We start from the raw sequence: 12,817 nt of genomic DNA on the forward strand, positions 1-12,817 counted from the left end.
GACAGGTTATGGAGCAATTGCTGATGCAAATGGACAGAGCCTTCAGAAAGTATTCACACCCCTTGACATTTTCCACATTTTGTTGTGTTACAGCCTGAATATAAAAATGATTTAGATTTGTTTGTCACTGACCTACACACAATACCTCTTAATGTCAAAGTTGAGCTTTCTTTTTAGACATTTTTACAAATTAATTAAAAATGAAAAGTATTCAACCCCTTTGTTATGGCAAGCCTAAATAAGTTCAGGAGTAAAAATGTGCTTAACAAGCCAAATAATCAGTTGCATGGAATCTGTGTGCTGTAATAGCGTTTAACATCATTTTTGAATGACTATCTCATCTCTGTACCCCACACATACAATTATCTCAAATCAAATGATTGTATTTGGCGCAGGTGACAAATAAAGATTGATTTGATATCTGTAAGGTCCTTCAGTCAAGCAGTACATTTCAAACACAGTTTAAACCACAAAGACTAGGGAGGTTTTCCAATGCCTCGCAAAGAAGGGCACCTATTGGGTAAACATAAAAAAGCAGACATTGAATATCCCTTTGAGCATGCTGAAGTTATTAATTAAACTTTGGCTGGTGTATCAATACACCCAGTCACTGCAAAGACAAGTACATCCTTCCTAACTCAGTTGCCAGAGAGGAAGGAACGCTCAGGGATTTCACCATGAGGCCAACAGTGACTTTAAAACAGTTACAGACTTTAATGGCTGTGATAGGAGAAAACTGAGGATGGATCAACAACATTGTAAATACTCCACAATACTACTCCAATTGACAGAGTGAAAAGATGGAAAGCCTGTACAGAATTCAAGTATACATCCTGTTTGCATTAAGGCACTAAAGTAATACAGCAAAAATGTGCCAAAGCAATTCACTTTTTGTCCTGAATACAAAGTGTTATGTTTCTGGAAAATCTCTTCATATTTTCAAGCATAGTGGTGGCTGCATCATGTCATGGGTATATGCTTGTAATTGTTAAGAACTGGGGAGTTTTTCAGGATAAAAAAAAGAGCTAAGCACAGGCAAAATCCAAGAGGAAAACCTGGTTCAGTCTTCTTTCCACCAGACACTGGGAGATTAATTCACCTTTCACCAGGTTAATAACCTAAATCACAAGGCCAAATCTACACTGGAGTAGCTTACCAAGAAGACAGTGAATGTTCCTGAGTGGCCGAGTTACAGTTTTGACTTAAATCTACTTGAAAATCTATGGCAAGACCTGATTATGATTGTCTAGCAATGATCAACAACCAATGTGACAGAGCTTGAATAATCTTTTAAAGAGTAATGTGCAAATGTTGCACAATCCAGGTGTGGAAAGCTCTTAGAGACTTACCCCGAATGACTCACAGCTGTAACCACTGCCAAAGTATCCACTCAGGGTTGTGAATACTTACGTAAATGAGATATTTCTGTATTTCAAGAAATAATTTTTAATACATTTGGAAACACTTCTAAAAACATGTTTCCACATTGTTTCCACATTGTTTCCACATTGTCATTATGGGCTATTGTGTGTAAAATGGGCTATTGTGTGTAAAAAATTAATTCAAAATAAAATAAATAAAAAATCAATTTTGAATTCAGCCTGTAACACAACAAAATGTGGAATAAGTCAGGGGTATGAATGCTTTCTGAAGACACTGTAACTATATGTAGTATGTGTGTAGGATCTTAATTTGAGACAGTTTGCTAGAGCAGGAAAATAATCATGCAGCAACAGGAAATGTGAATTATTATGTGAATTATAATTAATGGCCATTTTTGTAGGGGTTAATACATTTTTTGTAAGGGAAATCAAGTCGGTGGAAATTACAAACTTCAGAATCCTTTTTAAACCTCAAATATACACTACAAGTTTTACATCTCCTGCATTGCATGAAAGTTCTTCTGCAACAGGGTGATCAAATTAAGATCCTACATCTGTATGTATTAAAGTGAGCCTATTCCATTGTTGGTAGACACTTATTACGAGGAAAGCGCATGATAGCCATTAGCCACCCCTCATTAACTCAATAATAGAGTTAATGTGCATTCCATCTCTACAACATTCTTCTACTAAAACAGGGTTCCCTGATCCTTGGGTATTACTGACTGTGACTGGTCAGCTGACACCAATTTAATCAGTTCACAAGTGCTAATCTTACTGAAGTTTAATCGGTGGGTATTCTAAGCTGAAAAGGGCAGATAGCTTGTATGTGTCTGGCACAATAAAGTAAAGGGGTAACACTGTCAATCACAGCTTTAGTATTTGACAGACAAGTCTTTCTGATGCAGTGTGCACAGTGCAGGAAGGTTGTTGTAGGGATAAGTGTTTTAGCATAAGCCAATCACATTGAGGCACTAATATACTGTAAATATGCTGTGGGCTGATAACTCTAACCGTATCCCCCTTGATTCTTGTTAATGAAAAGCGTGAAAATCTCAGCGGTAGGCAGGAGGCTGCATTTGGAGCAGCAGAAGCACATGGTTCAGATAATTGGCCAACATATTTATCCCCAGTGTTCCCCTCTCAAGGCCAGAGAACTTGGACTTTCTGTTGTTTACCCTTTTCCAAATGACCGGCGACCCTGTTCTCTGTGCTTTGCCGTTTAACCCTAAGCACTCTCGTCTCTCTCTCTCTCTCTCTCTCTCTGTCCCTCTCTCTCTCTCTCTCTCTCTCCCCCTCTTTCTCCTTATCTTCTTTATCTGTATCACTCGCTCAGCTCTTTTTCCAGTCCCCCCCACCACACACATCCAGTAAGTCATATTTCATCCTGTCATCCTTTTGACTCTACTCTCTCTATCTCTCTCACCCCCCCCTAGTCGATGCTTTTCTCTCATGAATGTGTCTACTGTGGGAACGTGGTATCATCAAGAATAGAGGGCGTTACCAATTCTGAATCTCTTTCTAGAGTTTTACCGTCTGTAGAATTGTGGGGTTTTGCTTGACTAGCTTGGGTGCCAGTCTGTTTTGGCTTTAGCTAACTTGTCATTGTCTTGCCTTGGCATGCATGAACACACATGAACGTTGGTCATTTCCTGCAAGAGGAGGCAACTTGGCACTTGTTTGCACATCCGTCACCTCAAGTGTGGGTCATCATTCACAATCAATAAGTGTCAAATAACAAAGCATCAGCATTGGTGTCACTGCTCTAAATCTCTACAGCCAGACCCTACGATGGATAACACATGTACATTAGCAACTTGGCATATCACTTTAGAATGCAGAACATCACTTTGTGTGCATTTGCGGGAGTCCGACATATGTCGGTCAAACAAACCTTTTTGGGTGGGAAATCGATAGGTTTGCTAGGGACGAATCAATGAGATTTACAGGAGATTATTAACATTGACGCCCACCACTTAGTGTCGCAAGTGCATTATCGATCCTGATGTAGAGCAGCCGTTCAAAAGTGTTTGTCCTGTCCTCCCACATCAAGCACGAGTCAAGTGACCCATCTATCACTTGTTATGTACACTATGTCTTGTTTAACAAACGCCTGGTATTTCGACATTAGGATGTGCTCTATGGCAGATAAAGGATATTTGAGTTGGGATTCATTTATTCATCTGGAAATTACGCTAGACCTCACTGAAAACCAGACCCTAGTTAATACAAAAGGTGAAATTTGTCAAAAATGAACACTGAACTGAGCCAGAGGCTGGTGACCCTGATGTTTCAACATGTCATGGCAATGAGGATAAAAAATTAAAAAAACAAGCCTTGTTTGTCAAAGCAGGGAGGAAGATTCAAATTGAGGAAAGAAAAATCAACATAATTGTTTAGATCTTCAAACATATTACCCACTTGGCACAGATGTCAATTCAACGTCTATTCCACATTGGTTCAACGACATTACGTGGAAACAATGTTGATTCAACCAGTGTGTGCCCAGTGGGTAGAGACGTTAGAGACATATTAGAGACGCAACATATAGTCATGTCACACATCCAGTAAGTCTCACAACTGGATTCACTCTGTCACATATTCATTGTCATATATTTCATCCTGCCATTCTTTTGACTCTATTTTGGATGAATTTCCTGTCTTTTGTGAATGAGAAGGTGTGGTACACTACGTGATAACAATCTTAGATCCAGATGAATTCGAAGCATTGGGTCTAGGTGGAATCTTTCACCCCCCAAAAAATGCCATCCGCAATCTGACACCTCTGAAAGAATAGGAGAAGGGCTTTTTTGCTTCTTATCTCAATAGGATCACGAAAATGATTCTCTTCCAGGTGAATGTCTCGCATTCCATCACCATGACTGACTGGTCTGAAAACATTACATATGAAAAGAACACCACATAAGAAGAATCAACCCAGTGACAGGAAGTTGTTTTTTCAGCCCCCAATCTGGAATTTCGCAACCCTTGGACTCGAGAATATCAGATAAAGTCTCCCTGTCTCTCACAGCGTATGTAGCGAGAGACAATAATATTATTCACTGAGCAGTCCCCCTTTAGGTCCAAGAATGTTGCCAAGAAAGACAGAAATGTGTAACAGCAGCTTTATATTGAATTTGAGCAAATTACATTAAGGCTGCTTTAAATTAGATAGTGCAGTTAACAAGGAGGAGGTAGTATCTATAGAAACACTGAAGTGCCTCAGATTAAATAAAATAGCATAATGGTTTGTTTGTCAGTGTGTTTTCTAAGGGTTATTGGAGAGTAAACGTTGCGGTCATTGCTTAAAATTCACATGACTTATATTACATCTATAAAAGAGCCATATATTGAAAGTGTGTTGGCGTATATCTGAGTTAAACCTGTTTTGACACTGATAGGACTCAGACAACTTGAAGAGAACAACTATCTAGCACCAGGTTTGAGATAGTATACTCGAAACTCAAGACAAGAGAGGATCTCTGCTCCAGGGGTGGCCAACACTTCCTGGAGAGCTACTGGATAGGCAGGTTATTGATCCAGCCCTGCCCTAACACACCAGTGTCAGCTCTTTATCGAGACCTAAAGAGCAGCTGATTAGTAAAAATCAGGAGTGTAGGGAAGGTCTGGAACAAAAGCCTGCACACCCAGCAGCTCTCCAGGAGGAGGGTTGATCACTCCTGTTATACTTCAACACACCAATTGCTGTAGTTATTACTGGACATAAGGACAACATGAAAAAAAAGTGAATCTAAGCCTGACCATGGTCTCTTTTAACAGTTTATTTACAGCTATTTATCCTGGGATTTGGTGGAATCTTTTCCAGCCAAAACTAATCTAGCCTGGTCTGTCCCATAAATTACTTTTATGATTTGCTAAATGAAAATAAGGGGATTAAGCCCAGGGGGAAAAAACAAATCTGTAAGTCTGCTCATGTAAAAATAGATACTTTTCACGCCCTAGAATGGGGTGGGCATTCTATGTTTTGTTTTCTATGTTTCTTTATTTCTATGTTTTGGCCGGGTATGGTTCTCAATCAGGGACAGCTGTCTATCGTTGTCTCTGATTGGGAATCATACTTTGGTAGCCCTTTTTCCCTCCTTCAGGGTGGGGAGTTAACTTTGTTTGTGGTATTTTACCCTGTAAGCTTCACGGTTGTTTTTTCGTTTGTTGTTTTGTTGGCGTCATTTTTATAATAAAAGGAAAATGTACGCTCACCACGCTGCACCTTTGTCCACTTCTTTCAATGGCCGTGACAATACTAGAGATTTAGTCATTTCCATGTAAAAGGACCCATGAGCACTAACATGTGAAGTTCACAGGATCATGTAAAAATGGGTGTCAAATGAAAGTGTGAATATATATTTTTTTTAATTAAGGCATATTTATATTTTCAACCATTTCCCATCACAAAAATTAGGAATAAGCAAAGGCTTTGATTTCTGGTCAAACATATGGAAAAGGTTTTTTAAAAAGGTATTAGAAACACATCAAAAAACAATACTGTTGAAAAATCCCTGGCAACTCATTTCATCATGTACTTTTTGATTGTTTTTTCTGCCTTCAGAAACATTGCCTTGAAATTCCTTTACCTAATGAGGGACGATAATGAATGTTCACAGATGTAACAAGTAAAGGTAGACCTATCAATTAGTTATACTCAACTGTACTATACTGAACTATACTGTTCTCTACTGTACTGTATTGTAAAGGCAATGTGTCATGTCATAGCTGACACCATTGTTTCTGCAGACATCATTGAATCTTAATTCAGAGCAGATATTTAACATTGTTTTCGGAAAACTTGGGCACATTAAATACGGATGATTTTTTTTTTACTCAACTTTGCATATTCACATTTCTTCCAGTAAATGTGTTTTTGTAAAACAAAATTTGTAACTTGTAAAAAAAGTAGTCCTTGTGTATAGAGTAGTGTGGTTTGCTAAACTTTGAAATCAATGGTTTTTGTTTGGCATACATTTTAAGTGAGATTCCATTACCTTGGAATTGCCAATTTTCCTATATCTACAGTATCTAGAAGTGTTTGCACCAACCAACAAGTTTGCACTTGTTTTTGTTAAGTTGGGAATAAAACACACATAAAAAAGCCTAATCATAAAACTCTTAATTTAAACTTGACCTTGCATTAAACCGTCTTTCACCCTTGTTTTATCTTTATGTTCATTAAAAAAAAGTATTCCCTCATATACTTGCCAAAAATTTGCTTGCCAGAATTTTTCGAGCTAAATAAGTTCATTGCAATTCAACCAACAGAGCAGCTGTGATTTGTGAGATATGATGTTATTGGACTAACACCAATAAGCGTTACAGAGTAGACACAAGTGACATCCCCCTGGGTGATATAATTGGATATTCAGGCCTAAAATCAATGGAGCATTATTTACTCTCCACACACTCAATAACAGATGATGCCTAAATGGCTAACAAGTGCTGTATTGACATTGTTCTTGAATCATATGTGGCATCACGTGTCAAATGTTAAAGTGTTCAAATTGATTTCTAATTCATTTCTAGCAAATACTGATTTATGGTTAATTCTCAAAAGGTTCGATTTCGCCTAGTGAAAACGGTATTGTGAAAACAGCAATGAGAAAGCTGCCCTCCTTGGTTGGAGAGGACATATAATTCGGGGAATAGCCGATTTATGCTTGAGAGGCCAGCATTTTGACAGACTCTGGAGCCAAATGCCAAGGCTGGACAGTGTCCTTGTCGTACCATAGACATAGCTGATTAGAACTAATGCCGTAGACACAGCCACGGAGCTATTTAGGCAGATTAGTAAAATATATGCTAAACAACACTAAATCAACAAAATCCAAGTCATGATAGAAGAGAAACAAATCTCAAAGTTATTTGTTTACCAGCTTGGATGCTGCTCACTGTCATATAAGGCCATATATCAGGAACTTCTTGTTGTAACACCTGATGGAAGGTGGTTTAAGGTTCCACAAGTCAAACGGACACTGTGTTCTTTAGACAGGGGTCTAAAGAACATATAAAAGATTGAAAAATGAAAAAGGTAGTAAAGGCATGGTCTGGTCATCCAACCAACTCAACACGTTTCCAAAATCAGAATAATTGTGATATCAAAACAAAACATTCAATATATTCAATCACTTCCAAGAAACGGTGAGGAGTTTGACATTTGACCAACTTATTTTCAATGTACATTGATACTTCCTTTTAACATTTGAAACAGAGGCGTTCCAGGTAGGGTTAGAGTGCACAGGTTGATGGGTAAAACACTCTCACAAATGGAGCCGAGGGAAATTCCGCCCAGAACTTGACTCCACATGTTTCGAGAAAGAAAGAAATGTTTCCATTTCTCAAATAGATTGCTTCCGTTTAAAAAACGTGTGTTACCTTTGTGTTGTTCTCTTTGCTTCTTAATACGCAACGGCAGCACGAGCCAAGAGTTTACCGTTTCGGCATTGCAATTCAAATTGAGATACCGCATAAACCAGACACAAAGAAAGGACATACAGACAGAATATGTAGAAGATTTCCACTTGAAGACCTTATGATACTTAATTCCGAGTTCCACCGTACCTTCTCCGAGTTGATACAAAAACAACAAAAAAATGTCATCATGCACCTGGTAGTCTATGGTGCTTCTACTATAAAATCCTTCAGTCATGTGTGTGACCTATACCTATCTGGTTTGCTGTTGTAGTTCTTCCCCACTACACCAAGTGAGACCTTTTAGTGAGCATTCATTTAGCAGACACTCTTAATGTATAAAGGCCAGTTGAGCCTTGTGCGGCTGGCTGGTTTGACTGTTTTTACAACACATGCAGTCTGTTAGAGGCCACAGGCAGGGTATCACTAGGTAAACTCACAGCGTTCAGAGTGGCAAATGCTTTAGTTGTCCTCTGTCAACAGATTCTCAAAGAGGAAAACGTGCCAGAGGCTAAAACACAGGGCTGGTCATTAGACTGATGCCACAAATTTAGTTTGATGGACTTATCATGCACACCTAACCTTTATTTATTATATATTTTTAACCTGTATTTAACTAGGCAAGTCGGTTAAGAACAAATTCTTATTTTCAATGACGGCCTAGGGTGGGTTAACTGCCTTGTTCAGTGGCAGAACGACAGATTTGTACCTTGGCAGCTCAGGGATTCGAACATGCAACCTTTCGGTTACTAGTCCAATGCTCTAACTACCCTGCTACCCTAACCAGTCCTATAAGTGCCTAGTGGAGTGAAGGTCAGTGCTACTTTTCAGGACAAAACAATCTGTTTTATTTCCCTCTTTTGCTTTTCTCTGCATTGAAAGAGGACACCATTCACTGAGAGTATCATCTCAATGCTAAGGCTATCTGGCAAGGTCTATTAATATCCATGAACAATAATAATAATACCTTGGCATCTCTTCAGCTAAGTATGTCAAACCAGGAATAACATGCTTCCAGAAAATGGGAGCCGAAAAAGCTTTCTCCTCAAATGAATTGAAATAATATGTAACAGCTGCACAACAAAACAAAACCCATGATGGATCCTTGACACAATAAAATTACCCTGAAATGCAGACGGCTGCAATTGAGAACCTGGCAAGAGCTTTAGAGAACAATAGCTTCCATTGAATCAAAACAGCAGCAAACATCACTGAACCACTGTCATATGAGAAGGTCATTACATTCACCAATTTGAGATGGGTCTTCCAATCAAATTAGCTATTTACTTGCATGAAATAATTGTGTTCATTGTATCAAGAACCTTGTTACGTTGTTATTAACACTCAGTTATTTAATTCTTTAAGACATTGAGGATCACAATTATACTGATAAACCAATGATACTTGTTATTTGCAGTGCTAATTCCATATGTATTTTTAGAAGTCTGTGTTATAGGGGAAACAGAGGGAACATGTCTAAGAAGTCAATGATGACAAATTAATTCAATTCAAACAATGTACTGAAGAGGAACACTAATTGCCATAGACACAAACCAGGATAATTAGGGTGTGAGCCTTTAAGCAAGGGTCCTTCCAGGAGCTACCGTTTGTTCAAGCTGTTGTGTGAGACCAGTCAAAGAAAAGGAACAGTCAGCTATTCTTACTCAAAGATGAACAATAACTAAATGATTGTCTCTTATGATGACGTCTGTTAATTACAGAAACAAAATAGAAGAAAATCATGTCAGCATTTTATAGTTCAATTTACATCCATTTTAGTAGGCTACCCAAAAAGGAAAAATCATTCTTCATCATAAATTATAAAACATGTCAGACTTTATAGTGGCTCACTGTAGAAGGTAGTGAATGAAAAAAGGGAATAGACATTGTAACCACAAATTCCATTTCACCTACATCTAATATGACTGAATTCATCTGGCAAGCAGAACATGTTCTTTCCTCTAAATCACAGTTTATAAAGGAAACGACTGCTAAATATGTCTAATATTATAATGTTTTAACCAGAGACACTGTCTATCTCTCTGACTGCACTTAAAAATCAAGAAATGTAGAGCAGAATAAAATAGATACCAGAATTGTCCATCCATTTTGGTTAGAATGGAAATGTGTACCTGGCTTTTGCCCAACAACCCCAGACAAATGCCTAACCAGATCAGACACTTCCACAATCTGCTAACAATCTGGTGTGTTTTGAAACTAGCGGGAGTCCCAGACAGCTAGCACTCTGGCCAGATCAGAGGGTCTCCTACTGCAGGTGGTTGTCCACAGAGGAGCCAGGGGGACAAGGGGCAGTCCCTGCTCCATGGGGGACCCCGTCTGTCATCACCACCATCTGGACTGGAGACCCACTTTGGCACAACACAGGACCAGATTTGGTCTCCTCTTTCCCAGTGGTGGCTAATGTGCCAAGACAGTTTAGACATGGAACAGGCAATGGACAGTCTCAAAGCAGTTCTGGAACGCCTGTGGGTTAATTAGGTACAAATAAACTATAGACTATTGCATTTAATTTGAAGTTTGATGTGTAATGTTTAATGTGTAAGGAGTGATGATGCAGCTTTAGTTTAGGCCTATAGTCATAGTGTTTCTGTTCAGAAAATGAAAAGTATTATTTTGGTTAGAAATAGCCTTAAAACTAACGCAGTGACAGGGACAAACATTGCAGAGCTCTATGTATATATATAAAGACCTTAAGCAGGTGTTCATAAAAGTAGGCTAAATAGCTCTCAATTGTAGGCTATTAATTTGCATTTTTTTATGTTTAAAGTTTATATAAGTTTGTCTACTGATCAATAAAGATAAATACTATTGAAATCATGTGACACGTCTTCGGGAATTAAGCTACATGATGTGGATGTCTCCTTTAAAAAAAATGTTTGGCAGACTTTTCCCCCGACCAATAAACAGGTTACTGTGTTATATCCAGTAGAAGAAGCATTGTCATTTAGAATTCCGTGTCAAACATTCCGTTTAAGTAGCCTAGGCTAACCTAGTGCTAATTCCCACATTTGACCAAATTCCCCACAAGCAAAGTCGGTATCACACCTACCTTTCTTGTGCGCTGTCAGTGTCACGCAGCAGCCCATGCAGAACAAGGCAGCAATAACTATTCCAGTTTCAGATCGCATTGTTTCCAAAATGTGTTATATTCAATGAAATTAGAGAAGAAATGTATCCATAGTCTTGGGCGAACCCCTTTATGTGATGTATCTACCCCCACTTTACGTCCAGGGGAGGTAAGAGGTGTAGTCTATTTGGGTGGGACTTCGTTGAACTGGCACTCTCTCTTTTCCCGGTGATTGGTCCTCTTCCGTCTCTAGTATCGCAGTCAGAGCAACTTTCAATTGTTTTGACGTCATTTGGAAGGAGTATAGTTCGAAAGCAAAGCAGTCAAGTGCAAAGTTATATCAAGCATGGTCTTTCACAAGCATAGGCCATTGGATACGTTATCTCAAATAGGCCTATCCCTGGCTGAAATAACATTTTATTAGGTTGATATGTGCATATTGCAAGTAGGATACATGCCTAGGATTCTTATTGCAAGCTATTGTCTAAACAGGGGTGTATTCAACCTAGAGTTGAATACCTTTTGAATTACATAGGCTACCTACAGTAGAAAAGAGGATAATATCTTCTTTCTATTGTCAACTTTATTTCTCAACTCCTAATATTGCGAAAATTGCACTCATTAGAGATAATTACACTCCCTGAAGCAGAGTATGTGAGCTCCCACTCATCGATCCACGTCTTTGCGCACCGCTCCAGTGCTCAACCTCCTTTCCCCACTCCACTAAAAATCGCTTTGAGCGCTCATAGAAAAAATGAACTGCTGCTCCAAATTCGTTCCATTCATTTTTTGTTTAAGAGATCATATAACAAACACCCCTTCTACCTTTGTGTCTATGTAACATTTGGTTTGGAAGTAGGTTATCGTAAGAAACGTCAACATTTCAACATGTCATAGGCTATTAAACAAGGACCTACCTGATGATATGTGGCCACTGTGTTTAAAAACAACTAGCTTTTTGTCTAATCTATTGATGATCAGATAATTCAGTTGTAACGGGCTCTGTTGCACTAAGGGGCGCCATGCCCCACACAAATCTAAGCGGGCACAAAGTATGTGAAAATGGCAGGAGGGTGGGCCGGAGGGGGGATATGCCCCCATCTAGAAGTTGGAGAATTTAGCACTTTTCAAACACCTGAAACTGCTTTTTCCTGCAAACATTGTGCTTTTTTGGGGCATATCCAAGCATACCTCTTGAGCTGTCTGTATCCTCCTGACTGGCGGTTCTTTTTTTAAAGAAACTAGATATGCTTCTCTGCATCTCTGCTAAAATCTGGGTAAAATATTTAAAGGGATGTGAGTCTTATTCAGTACATTTAGCAATTGCTTGCATTTCTGAAGTCTACCAACCTAGCTACTCTAACTTGACTGATAGCCTGAAAATGCTTGGTAGCTAGTTATAAAGTTGGGAGATTGGGAAACTGGCTTAGCTAAAGCCAACTTCATAAAAATTGCTACAGATGTAGGATCTTAATTTGATTGCCCAGTTGCAGGAGAACTTTCCTGCAATACAGGACATTTTTAACTTGTAGTGTATTTGAGGTTTAAAAAGGCCTCTGAAGTTTGTAATTTCCACATTCAAATTACAGACTATTTTCCCTTACGAAAAATGTATCAACCCCTACAAAAACATAAATGAATTCGATTCCAAATAATAATTCACATTTCCATCTGTAGGTGGTTAGTAGTATAGGGTTTTGGGTTTTCGGGAAAATTTGACCAGGAAGATTTTAATTTTCCAGACATTTGAAAAGTTTACCGGACATCCCTCAAATCCGACTTGGCGCAGTCGGCGCCATCAATAAATGAGTGACGTTGACCAAATGAGCCACATTTACATGTCCTTAAAAACAGCCTATAACAAACTACAAAAATACTATTCCTTGTGTTTTGATGTGTAGTATACGCAAAACTTTATAGTCAATTA

The 12,817-nt window shown here is 38.6% G+C and overlaps 1 protein-coding gene across 1 annotated transcript in view; it reads right to left on the bottom strand.

Annotated features, from left to right (window-relative positions):
* Positions 1 to 11,108, bottom strand: part of LOC109899305 (melanoma receptor tyrosine-protein kinase) — a 49,533-nt gene extending 38,425 nt beyond the window's left edge. The window contains exon 1 of the mRNA XM_020494400.2: positions 10,873 to 11,108. Within this exon, the coding sequence (XP_020349989.1) occupies positions 10,873 to 10,951 (79 nt within the window). The 5' untranslated portion in view covers positions 10,952 to 11,108. The remainder of the gene's footprint in view (positions 1 to 10,872) is intronic.
* Between the last annotated feature and the right edge of the window lie 1,709 nt (positions 11,109 to 12,817).

Source organism: Oncorhynchus kisutch, linkage group LG11 (assembly GCF_002021735.2).
Source record: "Oncorhynchus kisutch isolate 150728-3 linkage group LG11, Okis_V2, whole genome shotgun sequence".
NCBI lineage: Eukaryota > Metazoa > Chordata > Actinopteri > Salmoniformes > Salmonidae > Oncorhynchus > Oncorhynchus kisutch.